The 26,165-nt window shown below is 41.5% G+C and overlaps 1 protein-coding gene across 1 annotated transcript in view; it reads left to right on the top strand.

Moving 5' to 3' along the window:
• The window catches only part of hydin (HYDIN axonemal central pair apparatus protein), a 291,354-nt gene that overhangs the window by 74,343 nt on the left and 190,846 nt on the right, over positions 1-26,165 (top strand). The window contains 7 exon segments of the mRNA XM_034175548.1: positions 191-326; positions 851-1,015; positions 1,148-1,300; positions 12,267-12,505; positions 12,685-12,961; positions 14,733-14,876; positions 15,684-15,827. Of these exon segments, the coding sequence (XP_034031439.1) occupies positions 191-326; positions 851-1,015; positions 1,148-1,300; positions 12,267-12,505; positions 12,685-12,961; positions 14,733-14,876; positions 15,684-15,827 (1,258 nt within the window).

Below are 26,165 nucleotides of genomic sequence, written 5' to 3'. Positions count from 1 at the left end.
ACATAAAAAAATATGGCAATGTTTGCATGACTTTGTTTCTCCAGTGTTTGTCAGAATCAATAAATCAGTCAATTGAAATCAATAGATACTCTATTTGCATGATGCAGTGCAATTGCTGTTGTGTTGTGATTCATAAATAAAAAAACCTTTTGACATAGTTTCTTTGTCCCTTTTTTACTCTTTTAAATAGATGTGTTGTGCCTGACGTTCAGGTGGAGACTCCACTTTTGGACTTTCACAGGTGTTTCCTCCATCACCGGTACGAAGAACAGATCCGACTGACAAACCACAGCGCTCTGCCTGCCTGCTATGGTGTGCTCGACCAGGTTAATAGTCAGCGATCTTTTTATTTGTGTCCATAAGGCAGCAAAATGAAAGTCTCCAACAAATGTCTCTGGTCACATGGTGCACACATGCACCATGTGACCAGAAGCTGTAGCTTCAGGTAGCTGAAGCTTACCTACAAGCTGTAAGGCCTTTCTGGATCCTATGCAGGCTTGATTAAAGAAAATTTATTAAAGTCTTGTTCAAAATCTATTCAAGTGTGTTGCTTCATACAAAACCTTCCACAGAGGTTATTATCACTGTAGTCACTGTACTAAATATCTGGTATCTCAAAATTTCACCAAAAAAAAAGAATATTTTGTCTGATGTAGTACCCTTATGTTTGTGATGAATTTTAGTCGACAACAAACTGTGTGTGTGTGTGTGTGTGTGTGTGTGTGTGTGTGTGTGTGTGTGTGTGTGTGTGTGTGTGTGTGTGTGTGTGTGTGTGTGTGTGTGTGTGTGTGTGTGTCTCACAGGACCAGATGACCCCAGGACTAACTCTTCTGTCTGCCTGTCTGTCCAGGAATTTGAGGAGGGGCCGTTGCTGCTTTTTGGCAGTGCTGTTCCCAGAGGACTGATCCTCCCTCACAGTTCTGTTCAGGTTCCTGTCTTTCTGCTGGCTCAGGCTGTTGGGAGGCTGTACCGCGCTTTACACATCGCTGTGTTCGGCAGAACTCAGCCGCCGCTGGTCAGTGGAAAGCTGTTTTGGTCCAAACTGAACTCTCCTGCGCTGTGCTTGTTCTTTGCCCTCTGGCTCTGTTCTCTTCTCTTGGCTCTTGTTTGCAGTTGATATTTATGCTCTTATTATCTTCTGTTTCAGGAGGTGGTCTTATCTTGCATTGGACAGGGTCCAGTAGTTCATATCCAAGGTCGACAGCTGGACTTTGGCAGAATCCCGGTGTTGACGGATGTCACGAGATCTCTGCTCATGTTAAACCAGTCACCTATTCCAGCCAGCTTCACTGCCTTCATGGTACTAACTCAGCAAAACACTCAAACCACCACAGCAGGTCCACCAACACACAATCATGATGAACTTTATTTTATATTTATGGTATGAAACATATTTGTTTTGGGATCTTCTTCATATTGATGGTCCATCGCCATCAAAACACACACACACACCACACACACACTCATGCCAGTGTCAGGGTGCTGCCATGCAAGGTGCTCACACTGGGAGCAACTTGGGGATTAAGGACCTTGCCCAAGGGCCCTTAGTAATTTTCTAGCCAGATGGGGTTTGAACCAAGGAGCCTCTGGTCTCAAACCCACTGCTTGACCACTTGAGTATCACCTCCCCTCAAACAATAACAGAATAATAGAAAAGTAGTAATTGTAATAGAACCTCATAACATCTTCTATAGTTTTTTACTGAAGTGAAACTGACGAGGAGATGGATGGATGCTGGCCCTGCACCCCAGGATGCCAGACTGATCTCACGACACCCTGCACACTCACCTCAATAATGCACTCTGTGTTTGATGCTATTCATTTTTTCAGTTTTCTGTTTCTTCAGCTTGTTAAAATTTTGTAAAAACCTTGTAACTGCTAGAATGGCCTGAGCATTGGGTCACCCCTCTGAGTCTGGTCTGCTTGAGGTTTGTTCCTTAACATTATCAGAGGGAGTTTTTCCTTTCCACTGTCGCCTGTGTGCCTGTTTGGTAATGTTAGACCTTACTCAGCTGAATTGCCTTGAGGCAGCTTTGTTGTGATTTGGCGCTATATAAATAAAATGAATTGAAATTCAATAGGTTTTTGTTTTGTTTTGAAAACATCTAGAAATAGTTCTTCTAATTTCCCGATTTTTAAATTGGCAGTAGCTTTAAAACAAGAATGACAAATTGCAAACAACTGGAAATAATTAGTGAATTAATTAATTAATCTTCTCATCCACCTCTCCAATTATTCGCCGTGGTCTTGCACAATCACACACACACTGCTGCTGCTTGTTCTTGCTAATCAATTTTCAGTCTAATTGGATATTCATTAGTTGAATGGGTCGATGTTTTCTTGCTGGTACAATTATAATCCTCCCCCAGAGGATAAATCAAATTGTTCTGGTTTAAACCCCTTTTTGCTCCGGTTGTGAATGAGTCTGAGACATGACTGTGTTCCATGTCAGTCTGAGGTTTTGCTGTTTTTATTTTTGTGGTGTAATATCATCATATTTACATTTGGAGTATGTATGAGCTTTGGTGATGTGGAATATCATTTACATTCTTCAAAACGATGGAGTGCAGATAAAGTGACGTGTTCGTATTCACTCCAAATTCTTCTGGTTCTTGACGTTGCACCTGTTGGACATCGTGATTATGCAGGAAAGGATTCCTTACTGTGAAGTGCATCGGCACAGACAGAGTCAGGCAGCTGCGGTGTAACGGTAGCTGTGTGACCGCCGACTTTCCTCTAGAGCTGCTGATGTTGAGGGAAGACTTTCTGCTCTGTAATCTCAGGCATCAATCGATGCAGATTTCCCTTGAACTGCATTAGGTTTCACTCAGTAGACTTGCAGAAAGCTGCATAAATAGAGCCGCTGAGTAGGAGTTGGAGGGATACTGCAGGTGACACCCACGTGTTGTCCTCTAAGGGATTAACTATTGCTCCAGACAAATCCAGTGAAGTGTTCATCTTTTTTTAAACACAAAACATCTTTTTTTAAACACTTTTCTTTCCTGTTTTCACACTTTAAATGAACATACACAACATACCAACAACTTTCATACCCCGAACAACGACAACAAAAAAATTCAAACGTAAATGTCAATTCCCCCACCCCGCTGAGGCTTAGAGAAAAAAAAGGGGGCACAAAACTGGGCACTCTTTTTACAATCAATCTGTGTTTGTTTGTTTGTTTTTAAATACAATAGCATTATTCCCACATAGATCCTTGGAATTAGAGCAGTTGCCTCTAAATGAGCAGAGTACTTATTGTAAGGTGGAAAGTTCGATGTACAACTCCAATTCCAATTAAGCTGGGACGTTGTGTGAAATGTAAATAAAAACAGAATACGATTTGCAGATCCTCTTCAACCTATATTCAATTGAATACACCACAAAGACAAGATATTTAACGTTCAAACTGATAAACTTTATTGTTTTTGTGCAAATATTTGCTCATTTTGAAATGGATGCCTGCAACACGTTTCAAAAAGGCTGGGACAGGGGCAACAAAAGACTAGAAAAGTTGATGAATGCTCAAAGAACACCTGTTTGGAACATTCAACAGGTGAACAGGTTAATTAGAAACAGGTGAGTGTCATGATTGGGTATAAAAGGAGCATCCCCAAAAGGCTCAGCTGTTCACAAGCAAAGATGGGGTGAGGATCACGACTTTGTGGACAACTGTGTGAAAAAATAGTCCAACAGTTTAAGAACAGTGTTTCTCAACGTTCAGTTGCAAAGAATTTAGGGATTCCATCATCTACAGTCCATAATATAATCACAGAATTCAGAGAATCTGGAGAACTTTCTACACGTAAGCGGCAAGGCCGAAAACCAGCATTGAATGCCCGTGACCTTCGATCCCTCAGGCGGCACTGCATTAAAAACCGACATCATTGTGTAAAGGATCTTACCCTGCGGGCTCAGGAACACTTCAGAAAACCATTGTCAGTTAACACAGTTCATCGCTACATCTACAAGTGCAAGTTAAAACTCTACCATGCAAAGTGAAAGCCATACATCAGACTTCAGACAACTTTATTGATCCCAAAAAAGGGCAATTACGTTTACACTTCAATTACCTCAGACAAGATACAGCAATTAATCCACAATTATTACTTGTTTACCATAATAATGGCACACATCAAAATTAAAGACAACACATATACATTTGACATTGTTTATGTGTACTAAACTTGAAGCAGTCCGTCATCCAAATTGAGGTAAAGTGGGTGAAGGCCGCTGCAACTGGAGTCGCGCCGCCGCTAGCTTGGGGGGAACGGGGACCTGCCGCAGCTTAAAAACCGCGCAGCCCCCGGAGGGGGAAGGGGTGGCGTGAGCGGTGGCCGGGATGGGGTAAGTGATGGGGGAGCAGGAAGGGAGGTAAAGGGAAAAATGGAGCATGCTTCAGTCTTGTCCATTTGTAAGTCTGTCAGTTTATTGTCTTTGTGGGTTGAGATAAGAAGGAGCCGAATAATCTCACCAGAGCCTGAAGACATCAACCACATCCAGAAACGCCGCCGCCTTCTCTGGGCCTGAGCTCATTTGAAATGGACAGACGCAAAGTGGAAAAGTGTGCTGTGGTCTCATGAGTCCACATTTCAGATTGTTTTTGGAAATCATGGACGTCGTGTCCTCTGGACAGAAGAGGAAAAAGACCATCCAGATTGTTACCAGCACAAAGTTCAAAAGCCAGCATCCGTGATGGTATGGCGTTGTGTTAGTGCCCATGGCATGGGCAACTTACACATCTGTGATGGCACCATCAATGCTGAAAGGTACATCCAGGTTTTGGACCAACACATGCTGCCATCCAAGCAACGTCTTTTTCAGGGACGTCCCTGCTCATTTCAGCAAGACAATGCCAAGACACATTCTGCACGTGTTACAACAGCGTGGCTTCGTAGTGAAAGAGTGCGGGTACTAGACTGGCCTGCCTGCAGTCCAGACCTGTCGCACATTGAAAATGTGTGGTGCATTGTGAAGTGCAAAATACGACAACGGAGACCCCGGACTGTTGAACAACTGAAGTCGTACATCAAGCAAGAATGGGAAATAATTCCACCTACAAAGCTTCAACAGTTAGTGTCCTCAGTTCCCAAACACTTATTGAGTGTTGTTAGAAAGAATGGTGATATAACACATTGGTAAACATACCACTGTCCCAGCTTTTTTGAAATGTGTTGCAGGCATCCGTTTCAAAATGAGCAAATATTTGCACAAAAACAATAAAGTCTATTAGTTTGAGCATTAAATATCTTGGCTTTGTGGTGTATTCAGTTGAATATAGGTTGAAGAGGATTTGCAAATCATTGTTTTCTGTTTTTATTTACATTTTACACAACGTCCCAACTTCATTGGAATTGGGGTTGTAGGTGAAACTACGTATTTGAAGATATCTATCTAAAGAAATGAGTGTTGCATAAATTGTGGTCTTTCCTGAGTGCCTCAAATGAGGAGAATGTGTCATTTGTAAACAAGTCACTGTCAATCCCTTACCATGCCAATGTTGAAATGCATTATCCAACACAGACGAGATTATTAGCGACTGTAAAAAACCAACTGGCCTGTTTTAATCCAAAATGTCTCCTGAGCTGGAGCCAAATTTTTAGTGACTCTTTAACCACTGGATGTATTATTTCTATCTTATGACTATATGGCAGTGGGGAGGTGAGTATAGGTAGTAATTCCATTTCTGCCCATTCTATGCCCAGTTTATTTTTGTATGCAAATAGCCAATGTAAAAGTTTTACAATGTTTTCCGCTCAGTAATAGAAAATAAAGCTTGGCAGTCTGAGACCCCCTGACTCTTTAAGCACCTCTAAATATATTTTCTTTGTTTTGGGGTTCAAATTGTTCCAAATAAACAACACAGTTAACCTGTCTGTCTGTTGAAGTGTTGTCTTTGGTATGAATACTGGAATCATCTGAAAGAGAGAAATCGGGGTAGTATTGTTATCTTCACAATGTTGATTCGGCCAGCTAAAGAAATTGGCAGTGCTGACCACTTCTTAAAATCTTGAGTCGTCCTGTCTAGTAATGTCTTAAAATTATTATTGTACAGATCTCCTATCGAGCAACTAATTTTTTTCCAGTTTGAATGGGAAAATAGAATAGTTGTTATCATTAATTGGGAAATGCAAGCTCTTTGAATAATTTAATTTGTAACCTGACAGGCTACCAAAATCATCCAGAATATGTAGTAATTTCGGATATATATATATATGCACTCAACAAAAATATAAACGCAACACTTTTGGTTTTGCTCCCATTTTGTATGAGATGAACTCAAAGATCTAAAACTTTTTCCACATACACAATATCACCATTTCCCTCAAATATTGTTCACAAACCAGTCTAAATCTGTGATAGTGAGCACTTCTCCTTTGCTGAGATAATCCATTCCACCTCACAGGTGTGCCATATCAAGATGCTGATTAGACACCATGATTAGTGCACAGGTGTGCCTTAGACTGCCCACAATAAAAGGCCACTCTGAAAGATACAGTTTTATCACACAGCACAATGCCACAGATGTCGCAAGATTTGAGGGAGCGTGCAATTGGCATGCTGACAGCAGGAATGTCAACCAGAGCTGTTGCTCGTGTATTGAATGTTCATTTCTCTACCATAAGCTGTTTCCAAAGGCGTTTCAGAGAATTTGGCAGTACATCCAACCAGCCTCACAACCGCAGACCACGTGTAACCACACCAGCCCAGGACCTCCACATCCAGCATGTTCACCTCCAAGATCGTCTGAGACCAGCCACTCGGACAGCTGCTGAAACAATCGGTTTGCATAACCAAAGAATTTCTGCACAAACTGGCAGAAACCGTCTCAGGGAAGCTCATCTGCATGCTTGTCGTCCTCATCGGGGTCTCGACCTGCCTCCAGTTCGTCGTCGTCGTAACCGACTTGAGTGGGCAAATGCTCACATTAGCTGGCGTTTGGCATGTTGGAGAGGTGTTCTCTTTACGGATGAATCCTGGTTCACACTGTTCAGGGCAGATGGCAGACAGTGTGTGTGGCGTCGTGTGGGTGAGCGGTTTTCTGATGTCAGTGTTGTGGATCAATCAATCAATTTTTTTATATAGCGCCAAATCACAACAAACAGTTGCCCCAAGGCGCTTTATATTGTAAGGCAAGACCATACAATAATATGTAAAGTGGCCCATGGTGGCGGTGGGGTTATGGTATGGGCAGGCGTCTGTTATGAATGAAGAACACAGGTGCATTTTATTGATGGCATTTTGAATGCACAGAGATACCATGATGAGATCCTGAGGCCCATTGTTGTGCCATACATCCAAGAACATCACCTCATGTTGCAGCAGGATAATGCACGGCCCCATGTTGCAAGGATCTGTACACAATTCTTGGAAGCTGAAAATGTCCCAGTTCTTGCATGGCTGGCATACTCACCGGACATGTCACCCATTGAGCATGTTTGGGATGCTCTGGACCGGCGTATACGGCAGCGTGTACCAGTTCCTGCCAATATCCAGCAACTTTGCACAGCCATTGAAGAGGAGTGGACCAACATTCCACAGGCCACAATTGACAACCTGATCAACTCTATGCGAAGGAGATGTGTTGCACTGCATGAGGCAAATGGTGGTCACACCAGATACTGACTGGTATCCCCCCCCCCCCCCAATAAAACAAAACTGCACCTTTCAGAGTGGCCTTTTATTGTGGACAGTCTAAGGCACACCGGTGCACTAATCATGGTGTCTAATCAGCATCTTGATATGGTGGAATGGAGGTGGGATGGATTATCTCAGCAAAGGAGAAGTGCTCACTATCACAGATTTAGACTGGTTTGTGAACAATATTTGAGGGAAATGGTGATATTGTGTATGTGGAAAAAGTTTTAGATCTTTGAGTTCATCTCATACAAAATGGGAGCAAAACCAAAAGTGTTGCGTTTATATTTTTGTTGAGTGTGTGTATGTGTATATATATATATATAGCAAATGTCGTCGGCATAAAGCAACACCTTATGGGATTTACCTCCCCGAGTGATTTCTTTAATATTGCCCTCTGCTCTCAGAGCTATTGCGAGTGACTCAATCACCAGGTCAAAGAGATAAGGGGAGAGACTACAATCTTGCCTGCAGCCCCTATAGAGTTGGAAATAGTCAAAGACTGTAATGTTTGTCCATACTGCAGCTGCTGGGGAACTGTATAGGATTTTGATTCGCGATAGAAAAGAGAGCCCAAATGCAAACTTTTCCAAGACAGCGAAAAGATATTGCCATTTGACACGGTCGAATACCTTCTTAGCATCTAAAGATATCATGACCTATGACTGTTCTGAGTGGGGTGTATACAATATGTTAAATAGATGCCGCATATTATAAAAGGCCTGTCTGCCCGGTATAAAACCAGTTTGATCAGGGTTAATAATATTAGGAAGAACAGTTTCAATGCGGGTAACCAGGATCTTTGTCAGGATTTTATAATCACAATTCAGTAAGCTTACCGGATGATATGAGCTACATAAGGTGGGATCTTTGTCCTTTTTTAATAATACTGAAATAGTTTCCTGTGTCATAGTCTGTGGAAATCTCTGTTGTTCAAATTTCTCTTTATATAATGATTTAAGTAGTGGTGTCAGTTTCCTTGTAAACTTTTTAAATATTTCAATAGGGAGACTGTCCGGGCTGGGCGCTTTGTTACTCTGCATGGATTTATGGCCTGTATCACCTCTGCTGTTGAAATGTCTCTGTCCATATGCACTTGGTCCTCTGGTGCTATTTCTGGAACAGCCAAGCTGTCCAGAAAGTTGCTGATTTGAGTTGAATCTCCGTTTGATTCTGAGCTATAAAGATTGGAATAGAATTTTTGAACTGACTATTAATGTTATCAGGGCTGGTGGATTTTACCCCTGTTGACATGTTTATTTCAGGGATAGTATTTGTGGCTTTGGATTGCCTGATTTGATGGGCTAATAGTTTTTATCTTTTTTTTTTTGTTTAATTGATAGCATGAAACAACAGATGCAATGTGTGCAAAACAATAGTTTCCCCGTTCCGTGTTTAGAAACCATGCCTGATCAGGATTTCCTTGGACAACCTTTATCTTAGCTGTTATTAATGAGTACAGTGGTCTCTGGCCATTCAATCAGATGCTGCTGTTCTGGCGTTGTGCCAAAATGTTTAAAAGCTGTTGTTGTGAAACACGTAGCAAAGCTTCGTGCTGACCTGACCATATAGAGGCTGCTTTATTTTTAATCTTTTCTGAAATCCAGAGAGCAGCTGTGGGATGAAATACCTGCTTTGTGTGTCAAAGGTTCACTCGGTATTAAAACCGTTTACAAGAACCCTCATAAATCTGTTTGATCAAAGTTGCAACACACGTTTGCTCATCAGCGGCCAAATAAATACCATTTACGGCAGTAACATTACTCATGGATCTGTGTCCATTATCTGCATCAGTGTGAGTTTGTGAATTTTCCACAACAACACAATCTGAATGACATTGTTTAATTGAAATCAATGTATAACCCATTTTGTACATAACATAACAATTAATGAGATTATTAAAATTGTTCAGCAGCCAAGATTAGATGACACACACAGCAAACTATTTGTAAGGTTGGGAGCTAAAATAAATTTTGAGTTTGCAGTGGTCTGGTTTGTTTCTGAATATTTATTTGCTAGCATGGTACCTGGGTGATGCCTAGGTGTGAGGTCTTAAGATTAGGAGCTGATGTCTACTAAGTGTATGGACATTATAGACGGGAAGGAAGGAAGTGGACAGGAAGGGATGTCCATTTTGGCATCTCTTCACTGGCTTCCTGTCCCAGTGAGATCAGATTTTAAAGGTTCTGCTACTAGTCTATAAAATTGTTCACGGACTGGCACCTCCCTACCTAGCTGACCTAATTAAACCTTATGTACCGGCCCGGGCTTTGCGTTCTCAGGGTACAGGACTACTTTGTGTCCCTAGGGTGAATAAGAAGTCTGTGGGACACAGAGCTTTCTCTTATCGTGCCCCTGTTCTGTAGAATGATCACCCTGCATCAATAAAACAGTCAGATTCTGTGGAGACTTTCAAGTCCAGATTCAAGACACACTTATATTCCCTGTTGTGAAAGTGTAGTGACACGGACCCACAACAGGGGGCGTTAATGAACGGACAATGGATAAGCCAAAAAGTAACAATTTAATGTTGTGAATCGCACAACGAAATACAGACAATACCAGAGGATGAGGATGGTCAATCATACACAAGGTGATGTGTGGGCAGGCTCGAAGATAGAAGACGGCTGGCCAGAGAAGAGCCGGATCCCACAAAGTTTCCACCGCCAATGGATCTGAAGAACACCGGAGCCGCCAAGTCCTGCGCCCCAGGTGGCCACTGTCTTCAGCAGTCAGACCCGGTACTGCTGGCAGAAACAGAAACAGTTAATGGTGGGTGTGTGAATACACACCCAGCAATCTTTCAGTGCTTAATTCGTCCAGGAGGGAAAACCTCCACCTCCAGACACAGAATCACCCGTGCAGCTCCTGTCAGTCACTTCCCTGGAAGGCGAAGACGTCGCGCTCACACTATCCGCCAATCCAGCTTCAGACTGTAGCCACAGGAAAACGGCTGCACACAGAACAATGTTTAGTCACAGAAAATCACCGCAGAGAAGGTTACCTGAGTGGTAGCTGATTTCTCGGCGGGGAGGTGGAGTTACAGTCCGGCTTTTATGGAGGATGTGGTTGATGAGTGACAGCTGGTGTTGATGATGTAGGTCCGACGCCCTCTCGTGCTTGGAGCCCGCACTCCAAGCAGGGCGCCATCTGGTGGTGGTGGGCCAGCAGTACCTCCTCTTCAGCGGCCCACACAACAGTTCCCGTCTGTATGGCTAGCAAACTGGCATAGTATAGTTCTACGCTTTTTACTCTTTTAACTCATTTTATTAGGAAACGGTGCAGGCTGCGGCCTCAACTTTATCTAAATTCTGGGTCTTTTAGTTTCTGGGTCTTTAGGTCTAGTGGCCGGTGATCACCTTAGTATTTCTTCTGTTTTTCTAGTTGTTTAATGCTGACAAATTATACTGTATTTCTTGTCTTTCTGATGCCTGATTCTGTTTTTTTTTTCTCTCTGTTTAAGGTGCAGCTCCATCCAGAGATGGGTGTGGTATTTGTGCTGGTGACCCTCCTGTCCTGTGCACCAACAGCTTTTCCTGTATATTCGTTTTGTGAATTGTTCTGTAATTTGTGTCAGTAGCATGGCCCAAGCAGAGGGTCACCCCTTTGAGTCTGGTCTGCTTGAGGTTTCTTCATCAGAGGGAGTTTTTCCTTACCGCTGCTGCTCTGGGGGTTAGTAAGGTTAGACCTAACTCGTGTGAAGCGCCTGAGGCCACTCTGTTGTGATTTGGCGCTGTATAAATGAAAATAAATTGAAATTGAAGTATTGGACAGAAGTGGGATGCTGTGTGTGTGTGTGGAGTTATGTTTGTGTGGGTGGGGGTTATGTGTGTGTGGTGGGGGTTATGTGTATGTAGGGGTGGGCTGTGTGTACATGGAGGTTCTGTGTGTGGAGTTATGTGGGTGTGGGTGGGGGTTGTGTTTATGTGGGGCGGTGGGTTATGTGTGTGGGAGAGTTGTGTGTGTGTGGGGGGGGCGTGTATGTGTGGCTGTGGGTTATGTGTATGTAGGGGGTGGGCTGTGTGCATAGAGGTTCTGTGTGTGGAGTTATGTGGGTGTGGGTGGGGGTTGAGTGGAATTATGTGTGTGTGGGTGGGGGTTGTGTTTATGTAGGGCGGTGGGTTATGTGTGTGGGAGAGTTGTGTGTGGGGGGGTCGTGTATGTGTGGGTGGGGGTTATGTGTATGTAGGGGATGGGCTGTGTGTGGGGGTATGTGTAGGGGGGTGGGTTGTGTGTGTGGAGTTATGTAGGTGTAGGTGGGTGTTATGTGTGTGGGGTCATGTGCATGTAGGGGTTGTTTGTGTGTGGGGGTGGTAGTGTTGGGGCAGTTGTGTCTGCGTGTGTGTGTGTTGGGGTAGTTTGGGTTGTGCAGAGTTTAGTGCAGACGTGTTGCTGCAGTTACTGTTCCTAGGCAACACACCCTCAAGCCCGCAACTGAAAATTTGGCACAGACTAGTACTGTAGATGACACAACCATCTGGTTGTGATAATGGTAATGTTCAAAATATCAAAATGCTTCAGGTAAGAGGACTTTAGAGTATAAAGTCTCCTTTAGCAGTTCCATACATATCACAGGTATACATAGCATGCATCCCATCTTCAGATTAACACTGTTCCTGTTTCTACAGGTCCGTGGTAAGTCTCCATGGCATGTTGAGCCCAGTGAGGGTGAAGTGCCTCCTGAGAGCCAGCTGGAGCTCAGGGTAGTGGCACATCTGAAGGACACACTCCAATTCCATGACTCACTGAAAGTGGCGATCAAGGACAGTCAAACACAAACTGTTACACTGTCTGCAACAGGCACAGGCACCACAGTTATCAGTGACAAGCCCTTTGGTCCTAGTCTTGACCTCGGCGTACACTTCAGGTAGACTGGAAACAGCCATTCTTTCTGATACATGTTCTGTATCAGCCAATCAGAATCAGAAAATTTCATAATTCAGACATTTGGTGGGTGATACTACATTGAAGAACAGCTACTTTTCCACATTTTTAGGACTTCACAATTTATATAATGTCTTTGCTATTCTGTGTCTGTCCTATAAGTCATCAGGTATGCCAGTACCACTTCAAGCTGACCAACCATGGCCAGAGGGTATACCGGATGTACTGGCAGAACATTGGTCCGGTGCCTTCTGCAAACTCTAGTCAAAACCACCTGCCATCCATCACTGCTCCCAGGAAGAAGGACATTCTACGCCGTGGATCCCATGTCCCTTCTGCCAGAGAGAAGCCATTGTTCAGCCTCAGCCCTTGTCGTGTGGAGCATTTTCCAGGCTGCTCTGTCGACATGGTGCTGACGGCATATTCAGACACCCCCAGGGTGAGCAGTGTACTGAATGGTGCTTCAGTGTTTTCTTATTTTTAGGCTTACTCGTTGGTTTATTAGCATGATGACTCAAAAGCTCACACTGTGAACCACTTTCCATAAAATGTCATGCAAATTTTCTTGCTGTCATCTGGAACTGATTCCTACCATTTTTGGTAGAGTGTCTTGAAAACAAACGTGCAGTGCTGTTGCAAACCTATTCTGATGGTTATTTAGTTGCAACAGTTTGTTCTGACTTCTTGTTGTGACTTTTGTTTTGTCTTGTTAGAGTGACCACAGCTGAGGGTCACCTTGCTGAGTTCAGTCTGCTTGAGGTTTCTTCCTTTAACCTAAAAAATGCTTGTTGATTTGAATTATGATGTGTTTGGTCTCAGGGATGAAATACTGTACATGCCTGATGGAGAATTCAGTTCTATTCACTTTATTTATATAGCACCAAATCACCACAAAGCTGCCTCAAGGCACTTCACACGAGTAAGGTCTAACCTCACCAACCCCCAAAGCAAGCACGCAGGGGACAGTCGTAAGGAAAAACTCCCCTTGGCGTTTTTCAGGAAGAAACCTCAAGCAGACCAGACTCAGAGGGGTGATCCACTGCTTAGGTCAATCTAGCAGTAAGAGACAAGAAAACAAAAACACACAAAACATAAACAAGGTGAAAACAGCACAGTTTAGACAGCAAGAAGAGTCCATATCAGCTCTAGCAAAAGAAGTCCATCTTTGCTCCTGTTTGTGATTCTGTGTTGCCTCAGTTTTCATTGTCTCCCTCACGGTGTGGGTCACATCCCGTCCAGTTGTTTAGAATGTGGCTCCAGACTTCCCAATCTCAGCAGTAGTACCTCAGACAGCGAGAAAAGAGAGGAGAATCAGTCAGCCGAAAAAGTTCAGATTTTTGCAAATTAATAAAAAACAAAACTAAGAAATCATGTGTACATAAGTATTCACTGCCTTTGCCATGAAGCTCAGAATTAAGCTCAGGTGCCACCTGTTTCCACTGATCAACCTTGAAATGATTCTACAGCTTAATTGGAGTCCACCTGGGGTCAATTCAGTTAATTGGACATGATTTAGAAAGACACACACCTGTCTGCATCAGAGGTAGGATGAAGTCACTGTCAAGTCATTTTCAAGTCATCAATCTGCAAGTCCCAAGTCAAGTCTCAAGTCAGCTGGCAAACAATTGGTGGTCATTATGGCTGTGAATACTTATGTACATGTGATTTCTTAGGGCCCCTTCATATATAGCACGAATGAGACTGAATGGCGCACGGAGGAGGAATCGCATGCCATTCGTGAAAAATCTGAGCTGCCTATAACGCCTCGTGCACCTGTCGCCACAACCATTCACGCACACGAGCACCCCAAAAGACAGAGAGTGCCCTGTGAGTGCCCATTCGATCCCTCTCTTGGCAGGTGTAGGCCAAATTCCAGGTGCTACACACGAACATCCAGCACCATTTGCAGAGCACTTAGAAAATGTGGTGACATTCACACAGCTAGCACGAAAATAGTGAGCAGGCGATCACTGTCGAGCTGGCTGTGAAATTTGTCTATGTGCCCCAGGAAGTCCAGAAGACTCTTTTCTCCTATGTTCAGCACTTGGAGCGAGCACACGTTATATCAGAAGGAACAAGTGGACAGACTCAAATATCAGCTCACCATAAGCTGAACTGTTTTCAATGTTTCATGAATCAGGGTCACCGTGTCCTTTAGATTTGGATGTGTTCTGTAAATAAGCTCATATTTACTGTGTTTGTCTTCACAGGTTGTTCGAGAGCGTCTGGTGTGTAAGGGCGTTATAGGTCACCAGGGCTCTTATGAGCACATAATGTCCGTGGACGTGACCTGTCACTTTGTTGCTCCTGTGCTCAGCATTTCCACCAAGCAGCTGAATTTCTACATCAAGAAGGTTTGAGGAAAAATCCAAACTTTCTCTTGTTTGTGAAGGAAATTGTCATGTATTGTGTTTTGTCATATTATTTTGCCATGTTTAGTTCAGTCTGACATTTCATATTGTTCTGATTTTGTGCCATTTTGGGTTTTGTGTTTTGGATTGTGTTATTTCTCTGGCTGGGTGTTTCCTGCTTGGGTTTTCTTCTCTCCATTTCTCTTGTCTGTCTTTCTTGGAGCTTGGTGGGGGACGTTGCACTCTGATCGGGCCACGCCCTGTTCTGGATCTTTCCACGTGTTTCCAATCTGCAGCTCATCACTGGGTGTATTTAACACTACTGATTGCACTTGTTTTTCACCTGATTGTTGTGCCCTGTGCCGTCACTTCTAGCTCTGTTCATTGTGTACTCTAAGTCCTGCTACCATGTTGTGTTTTGACCACCTGCCTGTTTGTACCGACCACGCTTTTGCCTCATGATTTTGATCTGTTTGCTTCTCTTGGACTGCCTCTCTGTGTACCGGACCTCACTGATCCCTTCAGTAAATGCCTCATTGAACCAGAGCTTCTGTGTCGAGTCCCGCATTTGTCTCCAGCCTTCTCTGTCCGACAATTCTGATAGAAATAAATCATCCTGTTGTCCTGCATCAAAGATTTTAAGGGACATACCATCATTTTGTAATGATAATTTACATTCACATTTTCTTTTTGTGCGACTTGAACATTTAGTTTATTTTGGTGCGACTTGATATTCCACTTCTGGAGATGTGTATATTTTTGATTAGTTAATAGTTGTAATATGTGTTTGTGTGCACGTGTGTATTACAGGTCCGGGAAAAGAGTCTAAACCTCCTATTTGAGAAGCTGGTCTTAAAGAACGTGTCCTCTGTGTCTCTGTCGATGGATGTCTCAGTTGTTGAGCCCTTCTCTCTGTGTGAGGCCCACGGTGCTCCCAGCTCAGTAACCATGAAGGTACACTGCTGAAACTCTTAGGCCCCATTCAGACTGGGGTTGGCAAACAGACTCAAGTTGAATTGCAACCCCAATTCTAATTAAGTTGGGACGTTGTGTAAAATGTAAATAAAAACAGAATACAGTGATTTGCAAATCCTCTTCAACCTATATTCAGTTGAATGCACCACAAAGACAAGATATTTAATGTTCAAACTGATAGACCTTTTTGTTTTTGTGCAAATATTTGCTCATTTTGAAATGGATGCTTGCAACACGTTTCAAAAAAGTTGGGACGGGGCAACAAAAGACTGGGAAAGTTGATGAATGCTCAAAGAACACCTAATTGGAAACAAGTGAGTCTCATTATTGTGTATAAAGGAGTATCCCCAAAAGACTCAGCCGTTCACAAGCAAAGATGCGGTGAGGATCACCACTTTGTGAACAACTGTGTGAAAAAATAGTCCAACAGTTTAAGAACAATGTTTCTCAATGTTCAATTGCAAGGAATTTAGGGATTCCATCATCTACAGTCCAGATGATGACCTGATGATGACGTGACCTTCGATCCATCAGGCGGCACTGCATTAAAAACCCGCATCATTGCGTAAAGGATCTTACCGCGTGGGCTCAGGAACACTTCAGAAAATCATTGTCAGTTAACACAGTTCGTCACTACATCTACAAGTGCAAGTTAAAACTCTACCATGCAAAGTGAAAGTCATAATTCAACAACATCCAGAAACGCCACCGCCTTCTCTGGGCCCAAGCTCATTTGAAATGTACAGACGCAAAGTAGAAAAGTGTGCCGTGGTCTGATGAGTCCACATTTCAAATAGTTTTTGGAAATCATGGACATCATGTCCTCCGGACAAAAGAGGAAAACGACCATCCAGATTCTTACCAGCACAAAGTTCAAAACCCAACATCTGTGATGGTATGGGGGTGTGTTAGTGCCCATGGCATGGGCAACTAACACATCTGTGATGGCACCATCAGTGCTGAAAGGCACATCCAGGTTTTGGAGCAACACATGCGTTCATCCAATCAAAGTCTTTTTCAGGGACGTCCCTGCTCATTTCAGCAAGACAATGTCAAGCCACATTCTGCACGTGTTACAACAGCGTGGCTTCGTAGTAAAAGAGTGCGGGTACTAGACTGGCCTGCCTGCAGTCCAGACCTGTCGCCCACTGAAAATATGAAAATGGAGACCCCGGACTGGTGAAGAACTGAAGTCGTACATCAAGCAAGAATGGGAAATAATTCCACCTACAAAGCTTCAACAATTAGTGGCCTCAGTTCCCAAACACTTATTGAGTGTTGTTAGAAGGAAAGGTGATGTAACACAGTGGTAAACATACCACTGTCACAGCTTTTTTGAAACGTGTTGCAGGCATCCATTTCAAAATGAGCAAATATTTGCACAAAAACAATAAAGTTTATCAGTTTGAACATTAAATATCTTGTCTTTGTGGTGTATTCAATTGAATATAGGTTGAAGAGGATTTGCAAATCGTATTCTGTTTTTATTTACATTTTACACAACGTCCCAACTTCATTGGAATTGGGATTGTAAATCCTGATTGCTTTCTATCTGGCTCATCCTACATACGAGTCACTGTGGACACTGCATTTCTTCTACGGTCCTCTTTTATTAGGGTCATCACGTTAGAGGCGTACTGATGCTGGAGCCTCCAGCTGATGTTTTCCCATTGTCATGGATGGAGACCCCTGAGCAGAAAACAACACCAATGAAAAGTTCAGTCTTTATTGGTGTCTGGTAGCACTGAAGCCAAAACTATGCTCAGTCTTACAGACATGGGTTCAGTATACAGCAAATCTGCTTAAAATACAACAGATTCCATGAGGCCAGCAACAGGAGGACAATCCATTAACATTAGCAGAGGGTCAGTATATAGGAACCAGACAGGAATTCAATAGACATGGCAGGCTAAATACTAGAGATACAGGAAGGCACCAGAAGTCGGCAACTAGAGATCAAACACTCAAAATTAACACGAAAAAGTAGGTATACACACGAGATGATCTGGCACTGGAGTGAACAATTTTTGACAATTAAATAATCAGGATGTCAGCATGCACAGAAAAACCAACAAAATGCATTAGGGGTAGAACTGTCAAAATAAAAGCACAAGGAGAAAAACAGTGAGATTTCACTATGAGACAAACCACAGGAAAACACGAGAAATATAACGTGGTGGAAAGCAGTAGAAGGAATAGAAAACCAGAGATCTGTAGTGCATCTCTTTGTGCAACTTAACTCAAATAGTAGACTTTTAGACACTCTTAGGAAACAATCTTTACCTAACAGATGAAGTAAATGCTGTTATCATACTAATTCATTGTACACGTCTCCTGCTCTCATTCTTTTTTCCGTTGTGTTTCCTTTGTTCCACTGAATTTCCATTCTGTCAATTTGAACAGGGATTGGAATGTACTTGTCAAGCCCTGAGGAGGTCTGTGAAAAAGCTCAAGAGTAGCACAATATTTTGATATTCTGAGCCCTTATTGTAGACAGTGGTGGGCACAGCTAACCAAAAAGTTAGCTTCAGTAACTGCTAATCAGCTAACTGAAATGTTATCTTTTACAATGCTAAACCGATAAACTGCCTAAAAATTTATCTGAAGCTACAGCTAACTGCTAACCAATAACTTTTAATTTTGTCTCTCGTACACTCTCAGCTACTAACAAGCCAATTTGAGTTTAAACACTGGCAGCGCTTCTAATAGAATCAAAGGTGATCACAAACCCAACAGCCAGTGAGTCAGCGCTTCTGTCTTTGTGCGCCCTGCCCACTGCTTTAGGAAAGCATTATTAACCTTGACTAATTCATTCTATGTAAAAACCAACACAAGTGAATCACTGTAACGTGTGTTTACAAATAAATGTGCTTTTGTAAAATATGTAATTTTTTTCATTTGTAAAAATAGGCATTTGTAAAACTGAAGTCTGTTAAATTGTAATGGAGGATCTTCAAGATCCCACTCAACAGTGCCTAAGATCATGCATGATGATCAGTGGTGGGCACAAATAACCAAAAAATTAACTTCGACAACAGATAATCAGATAACTGAAAAGTTATCTTTGATAAAGTTAAAACAATAAACCACCCAAAAATGTATCAGAAGTTACAGATAACCGATAACCGATAAATTCCAGTATTGTCTCCGGTTCACTTGCAACTACTAACAAGCTGATGTTTAGTTTTAACACCACGATCGCTTCTGGTAGCATCAAAAGCAACAACAGACAAACAATGAGTCAGCACTTCTGTCTTTGAGCAAGCATCCTGCCCCCAGCTGGAAGCTCCTGTTTACTACATGGCTTCCAGCACAGAAGCAAGCTGAGAGGAGCCACGAAACTCAACTCTCTACTCAATCACAATGCTGCTGTCAGGCGGAGGTCTTGGAAAATAAAGCAGTGCTGAGTTATGGTTTGGTGTATAAATAAAATGAATACTGATAGTATATCCATTAATGTCAATTCTGTCATTTGTGCAAAGTTAAAATACAGTGGTCCCTCATTTATCGCGGGAGTTACGTTCTAAAAATAACCCACAATAGGCGAAATTCGCAAAGTAGTCAGTGTTATTTTTTACAGTTATTATAGACGTTTTAAGGCTGTAAAACCCCTGACTACACACTTTTCTCGTATACACTTTTCTCAAACAGGCATTAACATTTTCTCACTTTTCTCTCGTGTGTAAACACTCTCAAAGTTCAAACCTTAGTAGAAAAATAAGACCAGTATTATAGATTGAAACCAAAGATCAAAACCTGTTTTCAGGCCCAAACATTTGTTTGAGAAATAAAAACAGAACGTTTTCCTATAAATAATTATGATGGCTTTTAGAACTACCGAATTTAATTTTAACGATCAACCTACGAGGTTGGACACATAAGAAATTATTAATAGTGACTGACCAGTATTTCACAGTTCCTCTGATTGCGACTCTTTGTCCTGGCGCCGCTCCACTGTCGCATCTTTTTCCACTGAAGGCCTCGGTGCAGGTGTCTTTTTCCGAGTAAAGAACACAGTTATGGGTAGTTGTTGATGCTCTTCTTTGTTCTTGGTGAGAACATTATAAACAGGCACGCAGAACACAATGTGCGTGCTCTCCCTTCACAATGCCGCGACCGGCCTGCTTGATGAGGACGCAGAACACAATGCGCTATAAAAAAAAAGCATGCAAAATTGGACTAAAAAATCATGGAAACTGTGAGGCTGCGAAAGGTGAACCGCGTTATAGCGAGAGACCACTGTATAACATATAGTTTTAAATGTTGAATAATGCACTAATTCTGAAGTTTTGTAACAAACACAGACATATCACAAAGGATTCTGGCTAAAATGTGCCTCCGCTAACACTGATTGGTTGACTCATTCATTCTATGTAAACCAACGCGGAATGTGACATGTGTTGTGTGTTGGTGTTTACAGATAAATGTGCTTTTGTAAAATATTCCATTTTTTATTTGTAAAAAAAGCCATTTAAAAAAAAAAGTCAAGTTGTTATTAGATAATCGTCTGATATAACCACTGTCAAAAATAAATAGAACACTGCCATGATCTACTGGTGCCAGATGTTCAGTACTTAAGCTGGGTTTACACTGTGTGAGTTTTGGCCCCTTTTCAGCTGATTTTTCATTTGTGCGAGAATTTTTTGGATCGCACCGAGTTCCAGGTTAATCACGCGTCCTGCATCGTTTAGTATACATGGAGTAACGAGCTGCGTTTAACATCTCATGACCACCTCCTGATCGGCGATCGTATGGTCAGATGAAAATCAAACCTATTTGATATTCTGGTCGGCCGTCGTGAGGGTATCCCGCTGCTGATGCGCTACAACCGTCCAACATCTCACACTGTATATGTGCAAACACCGCACACCTGTCTTGTAATGTTTTTTTTTTTGTTTTGTCTTGTTTTTTTAAACTGTGATGTCTCCCATCGAGAGTTTTTGTAAATTAAGTTTGAAAAAAAGCTTCTGGTTACGTTTTGCTTCTGGAAACACGAGTCCGACATGTGGTTTTTGAACGTACAGTTTGTGTGAGAACATAAATCGTGTGCTCTGAACTTTTACACTCTGTGGTTCTGTCGTACAGTTTTAGCTGTAACCAAGTACAGTGATTGAAAATATCAGCCCAGCTTCAGGGCGAATACTGCCATGAACTCTACTGGCCAGTAGATGGCAGTAGAGACCGTGAAAACGTCCCAAACCAAAATTCCAGATCATCTGTGTCTGCTATGTTTAAGATGCATGGAATTTAATAAACGCAAACACAATAACAATGTCTATAAACCCAGAGAATATATTCATGAGAGTTTTAGGTGCTAGAGTTTAATGCTGTTGTCCGTGGAGCCTGAACAGAGTGTCTGAAATGCATTTCTCCTGTCGTGAACGTACTGAGATTACCCTATCCTACCCATAATGCACTTGGCACAGCATGTCCACACTAAAACCTTAAAAATTAGCGCATTACTTTAAAACTAAAACATATATCTGATATTTTCACTTCATAAAACTTCAGACGTGATGTTAATTTAAATAACTTGTCTGAAATTAGTTTGGTTAAAATTTGAACCATAAGTTAAAAATGTATGCCTCTGAATGACTTGGGTGATATTGTCCGCATATCAGTAAGGGGTTAAAAGAAATTAGGGTTTTTTTGTGGCCAGTTCTCCTTTGACTGCAGAGGATAGAGTGGTTTCTTCTAGAAGCAGCTCTCCTCTGTTTGCAGAGGGTAGAACTACACATCTGTTATGAAACATTTAACAGGTAGGTGTTCAACTGATTTTAAATGTTATAAATGTTTGTAGCTGTTCAGCTTTGTTTACCACGTTAACGGTCTAAAAAGTATTGGACAAAAATTTATCGGAAGATAATTAGTCTGATAATTGTTTTTAAACTTATCTGAAAAGATAATCCGATAATGAAAACATTATCTTCGATAATTATCGGTAATCAGATTATCGGAACTGCACCCACCACTGGTGATGACATCACAACTCTATCTGGTTAGGGATGTTATTTCTACCTGGTTCTTTTTATGTAAAATTCTGCCCCTTACCAAAAACCAAACCATTGTATTCCCCATTTTGAGTTTATTCAAGGTCACATTAGAAACCAGGCCTGGGATCCTCACAGACAGTGTCCATCTTGTGAAAGGCCCCTAAAATGAGTCATACAACACATTTTATACCTTGTGGGTGTTAACATAGGTGTGGTTTAGTCTCACATTTGTAATGTTACTGGCTCCCACCAACAGGGGGAGCTCTCCTCGTGTCTGAAACTTAGACAGATGATAGAGTAAAACTTAATAGCTAACATAAAACAAAGAATTAGCACAGATATTATCTAACAGGGAGATGCGATTTCTTTCAATAACAGGAACTGTCGAAAAACTCTCTTGTGTGTGGCTGGAGTTGTGTGGCAATAAGAATAGCCTTTTGAATGTTTGAATAACGATGTCAGTCGCACAAAGAAATCAAATAATAGTGAAAACATTTTAATTGTGCCCAGAATGTTGGTATTTTGGTCGTTGAACTTTGCGGTGCAGTGTCAAAACAACGCATCAATCAGTCACTCCGTGAGGTGTCATAACATCTGATCGGTTAGTCGCTCTGTGCGGTGTCATAACAACGGATCAATCAGTTGCTCTGTGTGGTGTCATAACAACGGCTCAGTCAGTCGCTCCGTGTCATAACAATGGATCAATCAGTTGCTCCGTGAGGCATCATAACAACGGATCTGTTAAATTATGATTCAGGTCGACAACACTGTGTTATATCTGGTCACCAGTAGATGGCAGTGTTCTATGCATTTTGACGCCGGTTATATCACACGGTTGTCGACCTGAATCACAATGTAACAGACTTTTCGGCTTTGCAAATGCCCTTTTTTTTAAACACAAATGAAAAAAATGACATATTTTACAAAAGTACATTTATTTGTAAACACCAACACACACGTTACATTGATTCACTTGTGTTGGTTTTTACATAGAATGAATTAGTCAACCAATCAGTATGACCGGAGGCTAAGTTTACACATAATCCCTTTGGGAATCTGTGTGTTAATGTTTAAATATTCAGAATTAGTGCATTATTTTAAAATTAACAGATATATGTTATATATTCACTTTGTAGATTTTAAGAGTTTACATTAATGTAGTTATTCTATCCAGAATAATTTGATTCATAAATCGAAACCATAAGTCAAACCTGCTTTCCATTTCAAGATCTCTGCCTCATGGCTGGACCACTGTATGGTGCTAAGGAGTAATGACTTTTCTTTTTGTGGCAGTCTGGTGGCCAGGCCCCTTCTGTTGGGGCAGAGTTGAGCTCAGCTCCTCTTAGCTACCTCACCGCTGAAAAATACAGTACATAGCAGACAGGAGCAAAAGGGAGTATAAATGTTTTTCAAAGTTGCTAGCTATGTAAAAAACGTTAGCGGTCTTAAAGTTATTGGAGCTAAATTTATCGGAAGATAATTGGTCTGATGATTGTTTTAAAACTTATCTGAAAAGCTAATCCGCTAACAAAAACATTAAGTTAGATAATTATCAATTATCGGATTAGCTGAACAGTGCCCACCACTGATTGTAGAATTATATCAAATGTTTCATTAAACTGTCATGGTGCATTCACACTTTGATGATTAGCCCGGTGTTTGTCACCTGAAAAGGAAAAATTTATCAACTTCGACCAGCGCTGAGGTCTACTGGACTCTACAGGAGCTAAGTCGAAATCAGTCAGCAAAGCTGGTGTTTGTCACAGTCCCGGAAAAATTTTCAGCATTCTTAAAATCTTTGATGTTCATATTAAAATGCCACCAAGAGTTCAATTCAATCAATTTTTTTTATATAGCGCCAAATCACAACAAACAGTTGCCCCAAGGCGCTTTATATTGTAAGGCAAGGCCATACAATAATTATGTAAAACCCCAACGGTCAAAACAAGTACAAGTACAATAACTTCAGTTTTATCTGAGTTTAAAAGCAGGAAATTAGAGGTCATCCATGTCTTTATGTCTGTAAGACAATCCTGCAGTTTAGCTAATTGGTGTGTGTCCTCTGGCTTCATGGATAGATAAAGCTGGGTATCATCTGCGTAACAATGAAAATTTAAGCAATACCGTCTAATAATACTGCCTAAGGGAAGCATGTATAAAGTGAATAAAATTGGTCCTAGCACAGAACCTTGTGGAACTCCATAATTAACTTTAGTCTGTGAAGAAGATTCCCCATTTACATGAACAAATTGTAATCTATTAGACAAATATGATTCAAACCACCGCAGCGCAGTGCCTTTAATACCTATGGCATGCTCTAATCTCTGTAATAAAATTTTATGGTCAACAGTATCAAAAGCAGCACTGAGGTCTAACAGAACAAGCACAGAGATGAGTCCACTGTCCGAGGCCATAAGAAGATCATTTGTAACCTTCACTAATGCTGTTTCTGTACTATGATGAATTCTAAAACCTGACTGAAACTCTTCAAATAGACCATTCCTCTGCAGATGATCAGTTAGCTGTTTTACAACTACCCTTTCAAGAATTTTTGAGAGAAAAGGAAGGTTGGAGATTGGCCTATAATTAGCTAAGATAGCTGGGTCAAGTGATGGCTTTTTAAGTAATGGTTTAATTACCGCCACCTTAAAAGCCTGTGGTACATAGCCAACTAACAAAGATAGATTGATCATATTTAAGATCGAAGCATTAAATAATGGTAGGGCTTCCTGCTTTATCTGCTTTAAGCTACGAGTTTGAGAGTTATACCACGGAGTCAGACACTTCTGATTTAAAGCTCTCTTTTTCAGAGGAGCTACAGCATCCAAAGTTGTCTTCAATGAGGATGTAAAACTATTGACGAGATACCATCCCCTCATTACCCCATCCCCGTAGAGACGGTGCCTGCTCCCAGACTACCAATAACCAGCAAAAATCTATTTAAGCATAAAAATTCAAAAAGAAAAAATAATATAGCACCTTCTACTGCACCACAGACTAAAACAGTTAAATGTGGTCTATTAAACATTAGGTCTCTCTCTTCTAAGTCCCTGTTGGTAAATGATATAATAATTGATCAACATATTGATTTATTCTGCCTAACAGAAACCTGGTTACAGCAGGATGAATATGTTAGTTTAAATGAGTCAACACCCCCGAGTCACACTAACTGTCAGAATGCTCGTAGCACGGGCCGGGGCGGTGGATTAGCAGCAATCTTCCATTCCAGCTTATTAATTAATCAAAAACCCAGACAGAGCTTTAATTCATTTGAAAGCTTGTCTCTTAGTCTTGTCCATCCAAATTGGAAGTCCCAAAAAACAGTTTTATTTGTTATTATCTATCGTCCACCTGGTCGTTACTGTGAGTTTCTCTGTGAATTTTCAGACCTTTTGTCTGACTTAGTGCTTAGCTCAGATAAGATAATTATAGTGGGCGATTTTAACATCCACACAGATGCTGAGAATGACAGCCTCAACACTGCATTTAATCTATTATTAGACTCTATTGGCTTTGCTCAAAAAGTAAATGAGTCCACCCACCACTTTAATCATATCTTAGATCTTGTTCTGACTTATGGTATGGAAATAGAAGACTTAACAGTATTCCCTGAAAACTCCCTTCTGTCTGATCATTTTTTAATAACATTTACATTTACTCAGATGGACTACCCAGCAGTAGGGAATAAGTTTCATTACACTAGAAGTCTTTCAGAAAGCGCTGTAACTAGGTTTAAGGATATGATTCCTTCTTTATGTTCTCTAATGCCATATAACAACACAGTGCAGAGTAGCTACCTAAACTCTGTAAGGGAGATAGAGTATCTCGTCAATAGTTTTACATCCTCATTGAAGACAACTTTGGATGCTGTAGCTCCTCTGAAAAAGAGAGCTTTAAATCAGAAGTGTCTGACTCCATGGTATAACTCTCAAACTCGTAGCTTAAAGCAGATAACCCGTAAGTTGGAGAGGAAATGGCGTCTCACTAATTTAGAAGATCTTCACTTAGCCTGGAAAAAGAGTCTGTTGCTCTATAAAAAAGCCCTCCGTAAAGCTAGGACATCTTTCTACTCATCACTAATTGAAGAAAATAAGAACAACCCCAGGTTTCTTTTCAGCACTGTAGCCAGGCTGACAAAGAGTCAGAGCTCTATTGAGCCGAGTATTCCATTATCTTTAACTAGTAATGAGTTCATGACTTTCTTTGCTAACAAAATTTTAACTATTAGAGAAAAAATTACTCATAACCATCCCAAAGACGTATCGTTATCTTTGGCTGCTTTCAGTGATGCCGGTATTTGGTTAGACTCTTTCTCTCCGATTGT

Source organism: Thalassophryne amazonica, chromosome 8 (genome assembly GCF_902500255.1).
Source record: "Thalassophryne amazonica chromosome 8, fThaAma1.1, whole genome shotgun sequence".
NCBI classification, from domain to species: domain Eukaryota; kingdom Metazoa; phylum Chordata; class Actinopteri; order Batrachoidiformes; family Batrachoididae; genus Thalassophryne; species Thalassophryne amazonica.
This window is presented reverse-complemented; position numbering and strand designations above follow the sequence as displayed.